This window comes from Phaethon aethereus (assembly GCF_964289735.1).
Source record: "Phaethon aethereus genome assembly, chromosome: 12".
Classification (NCBI taxonomy): domain Eukaryota; kingdom Metazoa; phylum Chordata; class Aves; order Phaethontiformes; family Phaethontidae; genus Phaethon; species Phaethon aethereus.
The window spans coordinates 11,791,571-11,809,547 of NC_138588.1; the positions used below are offsets into that span (position 1 = coordinate 11,791,571).

General features: G+C 37.7%; 1 protein-coding gene across 1 annotated transcript; it reads right to left on the bottom strand.

Moving 5' to 3' along the window:
• Positions 1-6,714: 6,714 nt before the first annotated feature.
• DTWD1 (DTW domain containing 1) lies at positions 6,715-14,885 on the bottom strand (the record flags this gene model as incomplete). Its single annotated transcript, XM_082005413.1, has 4 exons — positions 6,715-6,944; positions 11,855-12,131; positions 13,409-13,552; positions 14,610-14,885. The coding sequence occupies 4 exons, from the start codon at positions 14,883-14,885 to the stop codon at positions 6,715-6,717; spliced, it is 927 nt and encodes a 308-aa protein (XP_081861539.1).
• Positions 14,886-17,977: the final 3,092 nt, after the last annotated feature.

Consider the following 17,977-nt stretch of genomic DNA (forward strand, 5'->3'; position numbering starts at 1 on the left):
AGCTGTATTAAGTTGCTTCCTTGTCTGCTGTAAATATGAGAAAAATTGACTCTACAGCATTAATTTGGCCCAAAGGAAGCCTGCGAACAGAGAAAGCTAGATAGAATGTTTCAGCTGTATAGGCTAATCAGTAGAACAGGTTCAGGTCAGCTGGAATTCACGCTGTGTTTGGCAAAAAATTTAATCATGAAACTAAAGCCCCGAAAAGAATTTTTGAAGGAAATAAAACATTTATGATGTTGTTGAAATACAGACTTTTTATTTAGCATTAGCAGCAACATTTGAAATTAAGTTTGTAGTTTCAGCTTGAACAGACTTTTTTGCCAGAACCCAAAGCATTGTTCTTCTGGATAGAAGAAGGATAACTTTTAACTAAGGATACTTTTGGGGACTTACAAAGAGTCTGATTGTTCAATTCATTAGCATCTGTCTCCAAAGCAAATAGTTTCAGAAATTGTACTAAAGCAGACCTTTAGGCTGTGAGGATGGCATTCAAGTGTGGTTTAAAAAAGACTCACTGATTATATGAGACACTTCAAAATGGAGTGCATCCTAGGAATGTTTTTCATAATTCAATTTTTAATTGAGTAGAAGTAAGGTTTTCCACATGGAAACTAGCCTAGCTCATTATGATGAAAGCCTCAAGAGTACTAAAGTATGTTTAAAACCAGGACTTGAAAACATTAACAGATAGACATTAATGTGAGTAGAGATTATATCTAATCATTGTTGATAGCATGTCTGTTGAAGATGATACAGAGACATAAAAGTTGCAAAAAAATGAAGAGCCCATGTTATTTGCCTCAGACATCTTGTTTTATTAAAGTTGTGTGTTATTCCGGATCAGATGCACAAAAATGTGTTCTCACAGGGTAAAGGCCAGGTCTTATCTCAGTTTGGTAGGACAGAAGGTATATTATAAAATTTACAGTGACATTAATAGGTTTATATGCTGTTCCTTCTAATAAAATTACATTTAAATAGAGTAAATACTAGCATAAACCAAGGAATTTATAAACTATTTATGTATTAGTAAAAACCCAAAACATCAGAAAAACTCTTAATTCTGATTTGATTATTTTATTCTCCAGTAAGTAATCAAAAGACAGCAAAGAAAACATCACGTTGCATTACATATAAATTTTCCATCAAGGGTCATATATGTGCATGTTCACTGTATGTGTTCCATGCATGCAATTACTTGAGGCAAACACATTTTCCTTAGTACTTTCCTTTCCTTAGGGTGGGTGCGCTCTTTCTCCTCCTCTCTGCTAAACAAATGGCACAGCATGATCTGTGGCATCTCCTCTGTGCTGGTGAATCAGAATTTCAAACATTCTCTAAATTTTTCTTGGCAGTTTTACTCTTTTAATTGTTTTGGAATAACCTGTTTACCTCTTTTGACATGGCCTGTTAAGCCTGGATGGATGTGTTTAACTTTTTTTTTTTTACAAATCTAATACTTCAGTGCTACTTGAAGATGCAAAGAAAACATGATACGAGACAGGAGAAGAGTCTTATTAGCAGTGATAAGCAGAATGGTGAAAAGGTATGAAATGTTTGTTTTTCCAGTGTATTGTTTGGAGGGATAACACAACACTTCTGCTGGATAGTATGTCCAAACTTAACAAATTAATTCCTAGTCAAATTACTCATCTGTGTACATTAACAGGCTCAGCTATATGCCTGTATCTAATTAAAGTATACATTTGCTCTGTACATATAACAGTTTATTACTTAATTTTGTAAACTCTGATACCACACTTTGATTTTCTTTATCGTTATGTTCCCTAAGACAGAAACAGCATCGGAGAAAATCTTTGGCTTGTGTCCTAATGCATTTATCACTAGAAGGGAGGTATATATTTACCGATATTTACACATATCGATGTACTCCTGTATAGCACTTCTATTCCTGTTGGAAAATTTTACTATCAGAACCTTTGAAGTAATAATATTCAGCCTTTAGACTTTGTGCTGAGTTCAACTGTCTTATGGGCCCATCTTCATATGTAGACACATTTGGTTCAGAGGCAGAAATTAATTTCACAGGTAAGGGAAGTGAAGCACATAGGATCATAGGTCGAGTAGGACTCAATCATGGGTATACTGGTGTGAAGCATTCTCTTCTGTTCACTTTTCTGTGGTATGTTTCTAAACATTCTATTGCAACACCAGTGGTCTGAAAAGTCAGTAGTAAAATCATAGTTAATAAGCAATACTGGTGCTGTTATCACATTCAAAAGTTAGGCAAAAATCTCCATTTTCAGTGAGGTGAAAAGACAAAGTCTGTTTTGCACTAGAGAAGTAGTTCCCACCTATTGCAGTGGGACTCAAGAACTATTTGATTTTTTTTCTGGCAGGTAGTGGTAAAGAATCTATACCACTATGAGTGTTTTTAAAGTTTAATGTGATACACTACCTTCAGAATTCTACAGCATCTGATTCCCCTTCAGAAGCCATAAAATGGCAGCAATGTGTTATCTTTCCCAACAGGTGAACAGGAAGAATGTTGTGAATTTCTCATATAAACACTTACTTCGAATGTTGGTATTGCTAATTGTAACCGCTTAGCTAAGTGTCCCCAAAATCAACATTCTTGCTAATAGCAGCATTGGAATTCTACTGAAATGATGTCTCAAGACAAGAGGTAACAGTTCAGGAATTATGTTGAGTTGTTTAGTACCTTAGTGGGTGATCTCATATTCTGGTATCAGTAGATCAGCGTTTTGTTGCCACATGATATTTCCTGCTGTAGTCACCATTAAGTTTTGTGTCGCAAAACAAGTTTGATGAATTAATCTGATGTGCAGCCTTTTGGAATACTTTGAGACACAAGTTAATGGTAACTGGGAGCATATCAACTGTATTATAGTAAATGATGGGAAATTAATAGGAAGTTTCCCCCCTTCTTTATTTTGGTATTTTCAAAGATAGGGATAGGTGGAGTGGATTTTTCACATCACATGACATCTTATAGAAGTATGCTATGACCATCATTTATGAAGACAGACTGATTTTTAAAGCATTCAGGCAAAATACTGAGATTCAGTGCAAGAGAAAAGCAACACTACTCTGCAACTGGGCCTGAAGAAGCTTATGTGGAAAACCAGATGGACTCCAACTGAAAAAAAAACTTGCAAGTAGCAGCAAAGGATTTAAATCAGGTGAGATTACAGGTGCTTTGGAAGGTTCTGCTGTAGATTCCAAGTTGCCATTTCTTTCCAATCTCAATGTATCTTTACCTCATGCTCTGACATGACCCTTTAGTCAACCTAGGCTTGGATGACATTTGTGCTACCTTCCAGGAAAGGAATTGTTTTTTGCAGCTCCTTCCCTTATTCATTTTGAGAAAAAGATTAAATACTCCCTCTGACCAAGCATACAGGCATGCTGAAGTGAAGCCACTTCATGCTCCTGGCCAAACAAAGAACAAAAATACCCACAGTAAGCAAAAGCAGATGGCTTCGGTGGCAGGAAATGAATGAGCCAGACTGCAGGTAAAATGGTTCTCTGAACACATCGCGGAGGTTTATAATGACAGGTTCTTTGTTATCTGGGGCCTCCCCACAGGAGGCCAGATGTCTTCTGTTGTGAATGGAGATAGAAATGCTCTTCCTTTTCCTCCCCCTTTAACTTATGTCTGTTTAAGTTACTGCTAATGGACGTAGAAGCCTGTTTTTCCCCCTTGCTCTCTGATATTTTTGGAAACAGAAGAGATAGTTAGTGAAGGGGTATTCTGGTATGAAAGAAAATGCCCAGAACTGGCCTTTACCTCCCCATGACCCTCATTTTAAAGAACAGGGAGGTCAGTGCTGCTAATTGTACTTGAAAGGATTAACCACTTGATTGCTTTCACTTGGTGGAACAAGATTATTCTTTAGTCTCAAAGCTGGAAAAACATATCAGCAGTATTGAGACATTTTCAGTGTGAGGTGGATGACTTGGTTTGGCTTCTTATACCAGTACTGAAATTAGATAGAGGATTTAAATATTTTTTGCAGAGGGGACAGCGGGAGATGGGAGAGAAAGGGGAACTACATCTGCTGCTCAGACAGATTTGCAGAAGTGACAATAACCTCCTTCCTGCCCTCATAAAAGGTTATCACAGGAATATCAACAGATCATAATTAATTACAGATATTAGACGTGCCTCTGTCACTTGGTATAAGAATGGCTCTTATGTTACACAGAGATTGCACTGGAAGAAAAAGAATCTGAACCCAATTCCTGGACACAGTGTTCCAGACTTAAAATCTTTTCTGTACATTGATTTCACCTGAGAATTACAATTAATTTACTTCTGGAATAGATTCTTAATTGCCATTGTTCAAATAATGAGGTACACAGAACTTAAATTTGGAAACCATTTTTAACCTTATGAAACTATTTTCCAAAAGTAACAAAGAACAGCTTATATAAGCTTTTATCTGACCTCTGTTGCTTAAATAAAAAAACATGTTTTCAGGGAAATGTGTCTTGGAAGTAACTCCCTTCCCCCCCCCCCCCCCCCCATTTTTCTCTGGTTCTTGTAAAACATTAGGTCAGTGAGTTCATTTTATTTTTGTTCGTTTAAAGTGGGTGAAAGTTTCCTTCTCAAGCTATTATACTTGTGTGATTTTTAAAAAATATTACAACAATCTTTGTTTAAGAAATACAAGAACAGATGGAAATGTCAAAATACTATCGGAATTCATACCAAAGGAAATAGCATTAATCATTGTAAAAAGTCAAAATAACCTCTCAATAGCATTAAGAACCAAATGAATAAGAAATGTGCTATGTCAGTAGTACTGAGACATGACTGCTAATTTTTCTCCTTGTCTGGGACATGAACTCAATATATATGTATATTTTAAAATTATCTTTCTCATTCTAACTTCAAGCCTATGTTTCTTGTGGTGCTGTTAAAGTTCATGCACGCTTCACATACACTCATGTAACTTAACTAGCATTCATTTTTACAAATGGAGGAGACGTTTTGGTTGTCCACTGAAATGCATTTTTATATGCATTCACGTGTGCAAATAAGCATACAGATCTGAAGAGAAGTATGACCTGCGGAGAGAGTGTACTCATATCTTGTGTTTTAAGCAATATTAACTTCGATTTCAGTATCTTGAAGCATTAAAAAAACATAGTACAAATCAGTTTAAGCCTGCATGGGTTCCTGTGTAAGCGTAAAAAGATTTTCTTGAAGTATTTTTCAAGGCACTGTTCCTATGTTCACCAGGGTCTGAGAGTACCTTCCTGGAGAGTATGCTACAAGTGAACATTTAAGCAGGTTTTTTAATGAAAATAGACAACAAAAACTGGATTTTTTTTTTTTTAAAATAATGTTATCATTTTTCAATCTGTGTCACTTTGGCAAGATTAAGTTTTTTCTTAAGTAACACACTTCTGAGAATATTCTGAAATATTTATCCATCTTATATTGCACCCCTCATGAAACATTTTTTTTTTCTCCCTTAAGACTATAATTTTTACAAATGTAAATTTTTCTGGCAGGACATCCTAATATGATAAAAATATGTTCATATAACTCTGCTTGTAAAAAATACAGCATTAGCTGTACTGGTATAGCTTGGCAAAGTTGCACTTGTATAATTACATTCACATGCGATGACTCTGCCAGCAGTGCTACACATACCAGCAAAAATTTCATCAGCATAGACAAAATCTTATTTATGCTGTTCAAATTTGCACTATTACTGCAAAAGAAAAACTGCCTAATTTAAGGAAGTCTCATCAGAAATGTTGTGGTCAGAACCACCATCTTCCCTATTTCTTGTCTCTGCAAATTACTTTGTCTTAGGTCCTGCAAAAAGATCTACATTTTCAGACAACTCCTACTGTGCAATGAGCCTGTTCTACTGCTTAGAATACAAGTATGTGGCATCTATAAAATTTGACTGTCTAATATGCCATAATGACATTTGTTAAGTTAGTGTTCCCCAAAATAATAATGATATCATTATAATAATAAACACTAAATTAGTTTGAAGAAGTCTAAAATTATCCAAGAAGTTGAGAATAATCTTAATATAACAGTATGTGAATGGTACTATAGAAATCATGCACTGCATAATAATGTTTAAAGAGATCGCTCTTTTCTATTACTAGGATAATTTTCCAGAATTAATCTTGAGAGTACATAATTTATATTCTATACACTTAATGTGGTCTTTAATTTTGTATTGGTGCCCCCCTCCCCCCAAATGAAATAACATCCTAATAATTTCAGTAAGTTTTTGATGTCATGGAAGTAAAATCATTATTACTGGGTAAAACACAAAGAAAATACATGAAACAACAAAGTGTTAATAATAATAATAAAAAGCTAGCATGCTAATTCCTTTTGACAGTGAGAGAGATCATTCCTTATGGCAAGAGGGGCCAAATCCTCCTATCCCACCTCAGGAAATAATCTCACTGTGATGAGCATATCGGGTCTGTAGGTTCAAACACAGCAATATTTAGCAGTGCATAACTGTTTTCAAATAAGTAATTCTAATCAGACTGCTCATCTGAGTAGTTTTACAACCTCAAGTGTTTAGGACATGAGGTCTGCAGCTTACTTATGGACAAATACTGTTGCCATTATAAAAATACAATCTATTTCCAGATTTTAGTTAGCTAAAAATAGTTACACCTGTGCAGCTTAGCCTTACAAAAGAAACAAAAGAAAATGTAGTGTTACTCACCTACAGACACTTAGTCTTTTCCTGCACAACACTTGGCATTTTTAATCAATGTGTACATAAATGAAAAGAAAAAAAGCAGATTATCATATTGTCCTTTGTAGCGCTCTCTCAAAATCTCCTGATGATAGTCTACAAGGAAATAATAAATTGCTTCTATGGTGGAAAGGTATGTGTCTGGCTTTCCCTTCTGATGACGCCAAAAGCAAGTTTTCCTTGTCTTCAACTCAATTTGCAGCAACCCTGTCAAGAAAAAAAGCTGATAGATTAGACAATGTGTATGGGATGCCAAAAAAGTCTGTTGTTTTGTTTTCTGACTTTGCTGCTAGCCTGCTAGATGCCTGCATGCAAATAATTTATTTTCCTGTAGTGCCATTTTCCATCTGTAAAATGAAGGCAATAGTTTTACCCTCCTTTGTGGATCACTTTGAAATTCGATGAATAGGTGCTGTAAATTCTAGGTTATAATCCTCATGTTTGCAATTAAAACTTATAGGTTGCTCTTTCATTCATGCAGCCTCACAGCCCTCAGTAAACTGCAGGGTCTCTTCAGATGGGAAGAGTGAAACCCACATCTACAAAGACTCATCAGTGTTCATAAAATGATTAGTCAAACTTCATCTTTTGCAAAGCTAATACCTTTCAAGTGTAAAACAGAATCCCTCAGACTGTTTTGCTGAAGAGAGGAATATTTGCTAAGAGGCAGACACTTTTCATTTATGCTTGTTAAGTAACTGGAATCTCACTGGGATTACTCAAGAGTAAGTATGACAGAATCTGGTCAATTTTGTTAGTAACTAAAAGCAATGCCACTTGAGATGACAGAAGGAAACTTGGTCTCTGTATGGCATATGAAAATCTTTTATCTACTATAGTCTCTGTAACTTTTATTATTCAGATGAATTTTAAACATGCATCTTGATTTTTATGCTCCTTAAGATGCACAAACTACTCAATTAAAAACACCTTACATATCTGTAATCACTTTGTAAACAGGATGGACAGTAGGATTATAAAGACTAGTGTATATACCTGTCAATACCAGGGTGGGGTTCTGAAATTATCTTTTTCCAAATGTTAAAATCTGATACTAAGCATGTGTCAGAGAATGGTTTAATACAAGTAGTAGTATAAACAACAATATGGTTTAAGAGTTGCTTGGAAGTTATGGATGGAGAAGTTTCCGTAAGGTTCAAATTCAGGACCGCCAACTGGCCTATAGCCCAGCACTTGTAATTCTATACTTTTTATCTTCAAACTGTGTTTAATTCTTTATAGTGTAAATGCAAGATAGATTTAGTTGTTTGCTTGGCAGTTAGTAATGTATGATATCTTGCCTAAATCTCTTCTACAGTGTTTTTTAAAAAAACAGAACCACAGGCGAATCCATCACTGAATTTAAATGTTATAGTTGGCATTTCAGAACTAAAAATTCAAAATAACATAGTCTAATTATTACCTCTAATAACCCTGTACATATGCATTTAAAATATTAATAGGAAACTGCGTTAAGCTTGTTTCCCTCAACAGGTTTCAATACTCGAATTCTCTGCCTTAACCAAAGTGAAAAGTTCCATCAAATTCAGTGATGTTTCCACCTTAACACCAATGAACTAATTTAGGGGACGATTCCTCCAATGTAAAGCGCCACCCTATTTGTGGTTTGAATACAAGCAAAAGTTCATTGAAGGAAAGACCACTGACACTACTGAGCTTACCACAAATGCAGTTAATTTCCAACATAGAATTTTAGGAGTTTTGTAACAAAAAAAAAGTAAAAAAATTAGAGGGAGTTAAGGGTTACAGTTTACTGAGCATGTTTCTATCATCTGTACTGTATTTGTATCTACACAGCCAAAGGCAAATACTGATTGTTCATACGAAAGCTTACAACACTAAGGAAATCAACATGTTGGTTCTGCTTTTTAGCATCCGCATACTTTGAGCTCATTAGCAATAAATGTTTCTATGAATCTGAGCTAAATGGAAATACAGCTACCTTTAAATCTACTTGGGTAATGTAACCAAATTTCCCTTAGAAAAAGTATTCTCCTGTATATGTGTCTTATGGCAGACAATACCTTTTAGAGAGATCTCCCATCTTTCCTTAAGCCTCCATTTTTTCCCAATATGCTACATCCTGTTATCACAGCATAGTCCCTGTGCTCCCTCCACTATCACAATTAAATGCTCAAACCTGTAGGATCCTGTATTAATCATGTTTGGTTGCTGATGTTACATCTAAGAGAGATTCTAAGTTCTTACCAACAAGACATATGCAAGTTGTAAAGTTACATACATGCTGAAGCCTGTTGCTTACCGAGCCTTCCATCACCTCTTTGTCCCTATAGTTTGTATAGTGAACTGGGAGATGCCACTACTTCAGGAAATACCAGTGCTGAAAATTTTAATGAGTAATTATGGTTTGCACCTGTAGTAGCTAGTATGTCTAAGCTCTTACTAATGTGCCTATTGTTATGTTAATTATACTGTTAATTCACTAAAGAGGCAGCAGCTTGAAAATGCTATTTCAGGCAGGAATTTTGTTCCTTTCCTAATCTTTTAGATTCCAAAGGATTATGAGTAACTTAAGGTTGAGGAAGAAGGGGTTTACATATCTTAGATTCACTTTGCCTCAGCTACAGCCCCCTGAATCATTTCTGCATATGTTATTTTTAGAAAGAATGTGGAAACTCATGACAACTCCTGCTTTTTCTTTGCATCACACCCCCGACTGATTTTTTTGAGGGAAGAAAAAGATGAAAATGTGAGAAAAGGACAAGAGATTTGTCAGAAAAAGTGGATGAGTTTGCCTCTGAGAACATCAACTTACTGCTCTCAAATATCCTAGCTGTGCATAGGAAAAGGCTACTTTTTTCTTGTGGAAATGAAAGCAAGCACAGAAGCTTAAAAAAAAAAAACAAACCCCAAACAACTAAAGCAGATGTATGATTCAGCCTTGTAGAAAAGAAATGTATAAGCTAGTAAAATAAGACGTTTGGCTAATACAAAGTGGATCAAACTTACAGGAAAAAATAGCAAAGCAATCTGTTTCTTTAACAACCATGCTGATGTTGCCAATAAGCTTCATCACTCATATGAGAAAGTAATCATTAACATTAGTTGTAACTGTTTCCTTTCTGATCTAGTGATCAGCTTTAATGAAGTAATCAATCCTAGACATTACCAACTTTCAAATATTTCCTGTCTTTAACACAACGGATTAGTTTTGCTTTCTAAAGATATATTACACCACTTTGCCAAGATACAGAAGTATTTTTTTTGTCCAAGTTTTCTAGGCTGGTTTTTTTGATTGATGGACTCATTTGCTTTCTCTTGCAGTACAACTAGCTAGATTTACTCTATATATACATGCAGCCTTAAAAAACACACGGCTTTTTACATTTTCTTGGCTTCATTGATGTTTCCATCCAGTATTTCTTGTAACTTTGTCTTTCTGAATAAGTACGGCAATTACTTTTCATGTGGAATTATGAACACTCCTTTTTGAAATTTAATATGAGGAATATTTTGTTGGATGATGACTTCATTTGTAGTTGGACTGAAAAATGACAACCGTTGTCTATTTTTCATGTGTGTAGAACATAAAAAATTTAATCCGTTTATGCCTAAGGAGCCTCTGCCCCATTTGTCTTGGAAGCCAAAACTGCAATCTCTAAAAGGAGTATTAATGCAACTTAACATCCTTCATGACAGGCACTAAGGAAAGCAATGAATGCATGGGTTGTGCACACTGTTATAACTGCTGTATGAAGGGTAAAATTCTCCCCTGGGTGTGGATAAAAGAGACTCACTTGCATGACACTAGTTACACCTTACAGCAATCCTGAAAGGTGCTCAGGGAAACAGAGGACTGCAATACAGCTGGAACAGAGATGAAATTCTAGAAAGAAGGGAAGAGTCCACCAGATCAGCATTCACATAGGGTTACTGGAAACCATTCTTCAAGAGCTCCAAACTAACTTGAGTCACAAATTTTTGACTAATATACTGCATAAGCTTCCATGGAAATCTTCAGTTCCCCTGGCTGCCTGTTACTTTCTTCAATTCATCCTTTTAAAATAAGTTCCAAATGCTTTACAGTAACTTGCAACATGCAATTACTCTAATCTTTACAGTAATACTTCAATTTATTTCATAGAGTATGTTTTGTGTTACATTAAATACTTAGTAACAGGACTTTATTTAGCCAATACATTATACTAACATGTGGGACTCTCTAATAAACTGACTAGACAGCAAGGCAACACTCATCTTGCATGTAAGAAGTCTGTGAAATTCCTTGTAGGATTCAGTGCAAAGTGGGCACTAGTAAGCAGTTACATAATATTACATTGATATAGGTAACCTTGATAGCCTGCCTCCCAGCTAAGTGCACCTTTCTGAAGTATTTTCAAACCTCTATTTATCTCAAATGAAATGGAATGCTATTGATAAATTGTTTTATCTTTTGTGGTTTTATTTGGAATACTTAACTGTAAACTTCTTGTAATGAACCTTAGACAAAAACCCTTTGCAGAAATACAAGTTTTTACTTTCAAAGATGGGAGGGTGTGGAGGGCAAGCAGGCATTCTGCTTTTGTCTGGAAAGTAGTGAGGTCATTGAAATGACGATAAAACAAAGAATTTTACTAGAAAAAGAAACCAAGCCATGACATACTTGCGCTGTATCTCTTAGATCCCTTGTTCACCTTCTAGTGCCTGTCTGCCACTAGCATGTACAAAACTGCACCCCTGGGTCTCCTGAAAAAGCAGATAGCCACCTGCAAAGGAAATCTTTCTGGCTTCCTCCAGAGGTCATTCAAACTACTATTCTTCTGTTGTCTAACATGACAGCTTCCATTCTGTGAGATTGAGGAAATTTGTTCTAATGGAGAAGTGGGAGAAATAAATGTAGATGCTTTCTTAATACTAGTCTTATTTTGCAAAACAAATTATATGCCATGAAAAGTAATGGAGTCTTTGGCTAAGGAAGTCTTCTACAGCACTGAAATAGACTACTGAATATTTTCAGGTACACTCAGATATAGGGTTAAGTATACACTTCCATCATGCTCGGGTCTGTTAGAGACATATATTTCCCTTAATCATTTCTGTAGCAGTAACATCTCAATATCAACTTTTTTTTTTACCTTGAAGTCGTTCATCAGTTATTATTTTGTTAGTTTGATTCCAGGTACTGTCAATGAATATTATTTTCTTCAGTCTACTGCCTTCACTCCCGTTGCTTGAGATGCATTCATTTAGGTTTTTTTCTTCTTCTTTAGGCTCTATTTTTGCCTGCTTAAGAAATGGCTCTCTGGAACAGTCGTCATCATTACTGCAAACACCCTTCTCAGTGTATTTTTGGAGATGGAAAGCAATATCTTTTACTGAAACTGAATTGGGGCCAGGAAAGATAAGTGCTATCTAAATAAAGAAAAGAAAGAAATCTGAGTGTCAACAAAATCTAGTGAAATACCAGGAATTGTTTCACTGAAGAACAGAAATTTTCTATGCCTGCCCATAAATATTTAAGTCAGGAAAAGATGAAAGACTATCTATTAAAAAATATTCTAATGTCTAAAAGGATAAAAGACTATGTTAAAATAATGAATAAAGATACCTATTAGAGATCTTTTAATTAAATGTTACCTCCATGCCCCTACTACTAACTGTAATACTTCTGTAAAAAAAAGTTTTTTCAGTTAAGACAATGGTGTTGGCCCTGGGGAAGTTCAAATTCCACTTGTCATTCCAGTATATGGGGCAGGAAGGCTATAAAGAATAGTTTCTAATTTCATTCACAAATTTTTGAGCAGAAGAAATAGTCTGTTCTGCCCCTGTGTCTATTGCAAGTCCCAGAAATATCTTACATGAAAAAGACCAGTGATGGCCTTACCTAGTATTTTTCCAGTACCATACTGCAGCATTTAGAATGAGTGACTTGGAAATCCTGGACAGCACAAAGTCAATGCCATCTCTTCCCACTTTTGCCTGCCTTCCCCGTTGTTCCTTCTACCTTTTTTCACCTTCCTGCCTCTCTGCCACCTATACTTTCCTTGATGGCTTATTCCTTGAAGAAAATAACATGTCTATGAGTTATGTATATTATCCTCTTCAGGTAGTCAATAATGAAAGTGTTAATTATGATATCAAATATGTAAATATTAGATTTCAGATTAATCAAACCATTTAAATGACCATATAAATCCAAGTTATAGCTCACTTTTTTCAGGCTCTGTGCTGACTGTGATAGACAATAGTTGCATTTTAGTAGGTTTTCTCTGTAACAGACCTAAAAATTTTAAGGAAGTTTAAATACTGCAGCTGCTGAATATGATGAGCACAACACCTAACTGCTGTTTAACTTCCTGTAAGTTGAATACTTTCGTATTTTTGGGCAAAATATTTCTCATGGTACACGATGCATCAAATTATCCATTATCTAAGGTGGTGAACATAGGAAATTCAAGGTGGTTAGATAGTGATAAGGTTTTTCTAAGCTTTGGAGGACAGTCCATAACCACTGTACATTTGCAGGCCCAAGCTTTGAGAGAGCGCAGGATGGAGTGGTCTGGACTAACAGAATTCTTCCCACTCCCTCCCAGCAGGGTCCAGTACCACTGCACAAGGAAGTACAGAAGATGACTCTGCATGTCCCTAGCACAAAGCCCTGCTAGGGTATTCTCTATAGAATTTCTTACTTCATGTCTTTTTTCTTCATATTCTGGAATGCAAGGGTATTTATAAATCGTAACATCATCGGGTGCCAGGAGCTTAGCATGCACAGCGGTGCTTTTGCCATCTGTTTCATTTGGGTGTTTAATAATGTCAATCTTCAAAGGTAACTAGAGTAAGAAAGAGAAAAAAGAAAAAAAGCAGTATTCATGATCATATATACAGGTACAAAAATTTATGCAAAATCCAGGAGCAATCATATGGGCATGTAATTAAGATGTATTTGACAATTTTTTTTTTAATAGGTTTAGAACTAAACTAGAGACAAGTGACAAGTAGCACCTGTTGTATTCTCCCAGTTCATGTACATACTGAAGTATGCAATGAATGCTATTTGGAACGCTGCAGTAGTAGTGTGGTAAAACCTCTAGAAATAGTACCAATAAGGTAAATACAATGTAGTCTTAATTTGAGCAATATAATGGTCCTAAATATTAATACTTAACCTGTATTGGCTATTCACCCTATTGCAAAAATGGCTATATCAATGAAAATACACCTAAATCCACTAGGTCAAATTTCCAAAGTACTTCTGAAGTATTTTTACAATGCTTTCAAACAAACTGCAGCATGTCTTCAAAATGCATTTTAGTTCCTAGGTGTTTATGCAAAATGTCTTAGTCCTCTTTAATGGTTTCTCCAAGTATTTTAGCTGAAGGGCATTACACTTTTTATACTTCGAATATATTTTAAGAGTGGCTATCTGAATTATACAACCATGACATTTAGGAATGCCTTTTGGCTTACATTTTATGTAACATTTACTCTTGGTTACAGACAAATTGTATTTTTTGTTCACAATATACTGTGTTCTGGCCAGAGTTCTTAGAAACTGAAGAATGAAGGTAAGAGCACTGTAAAGAAACTTTTAAGAACTAAGTGAAAACAGTCATTTGCATGAGAAGCTGTGTGAGTTCAGCTTACTTTCTCATCTAATAAATACATAAATGTTTGTGAGGACTGGTATGCTGTTAGTGTTTGTAGATGTAATTCCTCAAATAATAACAATTTTATCCAACTGTAGTTTATTCATACTTATAACTGTGTTAAAGATGACTGTCCATGAAGAATGAATCAGAAAAGAAATGGCCACAGACTGTTTGTTCTCTGTCCCCAGTAACTAAAATGCACAAGAATATTATGAAAAAATCCGTAAGAAATATTAACCTTCACAGTCGGAATTTCTTTGGTAGGGACAGTTTCAACAGGAACAAAGCATGTATAACAATAAAACATCCTTGAACTATTGCAACGGGGGCATTTTGATCTCCCACTCTTTTTTGCCTTTTCAAGTACTTCCTGTGAGGCTAACTGTAATTGTTGAAGTGGGTTATCTTGAAACGATGATGGAGTCTGCAATTCTAGACTTTCCAAACATTCAGTATTTCTTTTTGGTCCTTGAGAATTTTCTTCATTTAAAAGCGTAGATGAATTTAAAGACATGGTTAGCTGAAACAGACAATACATTGTAGCTGTTAAATGAAAATCCAATACACTATGAACTAATTTATTGGAAATGATTCCGTATGATCCTATTTAGCAAAAAATACTCATCAAAGAAGCTATTTCCTGTAACAGAAAATATCTGTTTAATGATAAAATTATCTGATTCAGTTGTTATAGCACCAAGAACTCCAAAGAGATTTCAGTAAAGCATGAGGTAAACATCTAGAAAGACCTTGAGATCTGTGTCCTTAATGCACATATATGCATATTCATCCTTTTACTAAGAAAAAGATCCCACTCACTGAACTCGCGCAGAGTTATGTTTTTGCCTATTGGTAGAATCAGTGTCTAAAAGCTTGTGAAAACACTGGTAGATACTATTTACCTGGAAGAGCAGTCCTGTTAGTCTTCAGCATGACTACTGACAATGAATTAAATGTCTACAGGATGGAAAGCCATAAGAGAAAATTTAATTCTGTAAGTTTAGATCTCTGTCCTGAAATTTATTGTGTGTGGGCAAACCAAACTACTTCAGTGAAATACCTGTTGACAGAACTTTGTGAGATAAAAGAAATCTTCCAGGAGCAAGGCTTGAGGCTGAAAAATTAAGTCTTGAGCTAAAACACAGTCTAATGGTGCTCCATATACCAGGCAGTAAGTGCTGACCCAGTCTAGACTCATTCTGCAAGTTTGTATTTATTTAATAATATTGACAGATTTTTTTTTTTAGGATTTATTCAGGACAGATGTCGTCTCACCCTCCGCAGCTGGCATAAAACTTTCACTGTGTACTCCGAGTAATGTATCAGAAACATGACTGTATGCCCATACCCCATCCAGACAGAATTAGTATTGCTGTGTGCAGAGGTTCATAATCACAGTTTTAGTGAAATCCTTCTGATTAGATAAATCCTTCTGATTAGATCACTCAGGGTTCTCTCTGGTCTTCAAAGCAGCAATAGTTACAAAATTGCCTTTTGCACGCTGTGCTGTATCACTTAAAATTAAAAAAGTCATTCTCATTATTTACTTTCAGCTAATTTAGGTTTACTTTTTCATGTCAGGGATCACACTTGTGAAATGATGTAACAAAACACAGTCATGTTTAACAAAAACAAACAAACAATAATTGCTGAGCTGTGATCCAAAATTGTTTAAATAAAACCAAGTGTAATTTAATTGAAAAATAACAAAAGCAAAACACCTGGCTAACATTCCAATAAACATTTAAAATTAATCCCAGAAAAATTATTAGTTATTTTCTGGTAAAATTAAATACTTGTGTACGCTATGATCCCTTTCCCTCCCCCGCCAGCAAGCTCTAACTTTTGAAAGGTCAGGGACATCCATTTGAATAAACACAAAATCTAATATGCATACAAACTTTATAGGGCAATTTTCTTTTAAATATCTCTGAGATAAAGCAAATATACCCTCCATCTTAGCCTAACCCATACTATTATCAAGTTTCCTCAAGAAGCAAAGGGGGTGAGAGGCCCTGTAATTTGACATGCATTCCCAGCCCATAAACTAATTCTTTTCAGTACAATGTCTTACGGCAGCGTGATCTTCGACTGTGACACCCCGAAGCACTTTCGTTATTGATGCTGACAAGAGAGACACTGCTCTAACGGCACAGGAAAACATTTGTGGTCTCAAAATAATAGCTGTTCACAAAGTTACAGGAGTATGCTTTTCAAAAAAAGACAGCAATAGAGTTTACACAGCTTTACACAAGACCCAAATCTCGATTCAAACAGAAAATTTTAAGACTAAATAATTCCATCTACACCTGATCTCCAAAACCCAGATAAATCACTGCCGCTGCGGGGTACCCTCCACGTTCCAAGTGCAGTTCTAAGACAAACAGCCAGAACATGGGCGTTCTGCGTGAAGTGCAGGCAGTGCCAGAAAGCACACTCTTCGCAGTCACTGCTGCCTGCTGGGCGGCGCGGGAGCACCGCGGTTAGGTGCCAGCTTGCGGCGGTAGCAGCTTCCGCCGACGCGGTAGATATCCTGAACCGCGAGCGCCGTCTCCAACTGACAGGGCTGGGACCTTCTGCGGCGAGAAAGCCCCAGGGCAGCACGAAGCAGACTGCAGGAAACGCAACGGAACTCTGAGGGGCACAGGCGCTTGCTGCTGTCCTGTCTCACGGAAAATAAAAAAGCAGTTCTCCTGTCTATGCATGACTGAACGGCCCTTGTCCCCGCGGAAAGCCGCCTCCTACCGAGGGGCGGCCTGGGGCCGCTCCCCAGGGCGGAGAGAGCTGCCAGGGCCCCCGAGGCCCCGCCACCCCCGTCGCGGGCCGCCTGCGCCTCACGGGCCACGGGGCTGCCAGAGGCGCGCTCCTTCCGCGCCGTACTCCCTCCTCTCTCCTTCCCTCCCCACCTCCGTGGCCTTGACGCCCTCGCGGCGAGGCGCGGAGCTCCGCACCGCTTCTCACCCGCTCCCTCGGCTCAGCCCCTCCGCGGGCCTGCGCTCGCCGCAGAGGGCCGCCGGGCTCTCCTGCGGCACTCACAGGCCCCGGAACGAAAGTGTCGGGCTCGGCCGCCGTGGGGAGCATGGGGCCGGAAGAGCGTGCGCGGGAGAGAGCTTTTCGGCGGAGAACAGTTGCTAGGGGCCCTTAGTTACGGCACGCGCGGGCCTGGAGGCAGCGCGTGCCGCCCGCGGCCGCTGAAGAACCGCGTGACAGCCTCACGCGACTGACTGACTGACTGACTGACTGACGGACGGACGGACGGACGGACGGACGGGCGGGCGGGCGGGCGGGCGGACCGGCCTGCGAGCCCTTCTCCGCGGCGGGATGGCCTCCTCTCCGCTCACCTCCGCGGCCCGCTGGCTGGCTGCAGCTCAGGGTTACCCCTCGGTAGAGGACGACGGCTCGGAGCAACCCGAGCGCGGAGGCAGAGCGTAGCTCCTAACGGGCCCTCTCCAGCATTGGGGTTTGTGTTTATTTGAGGGCCCTCCCGCTCCGAACAGGCTTTTCCACGTTTTGTGTCACAAAAGCCGGAACGGTAACCACATCCTGTTACTTGCAGAGGAGAGATCTGTCCTTTCCAGTAGGTTTCCATTCCAGTTTTCCCAGCCC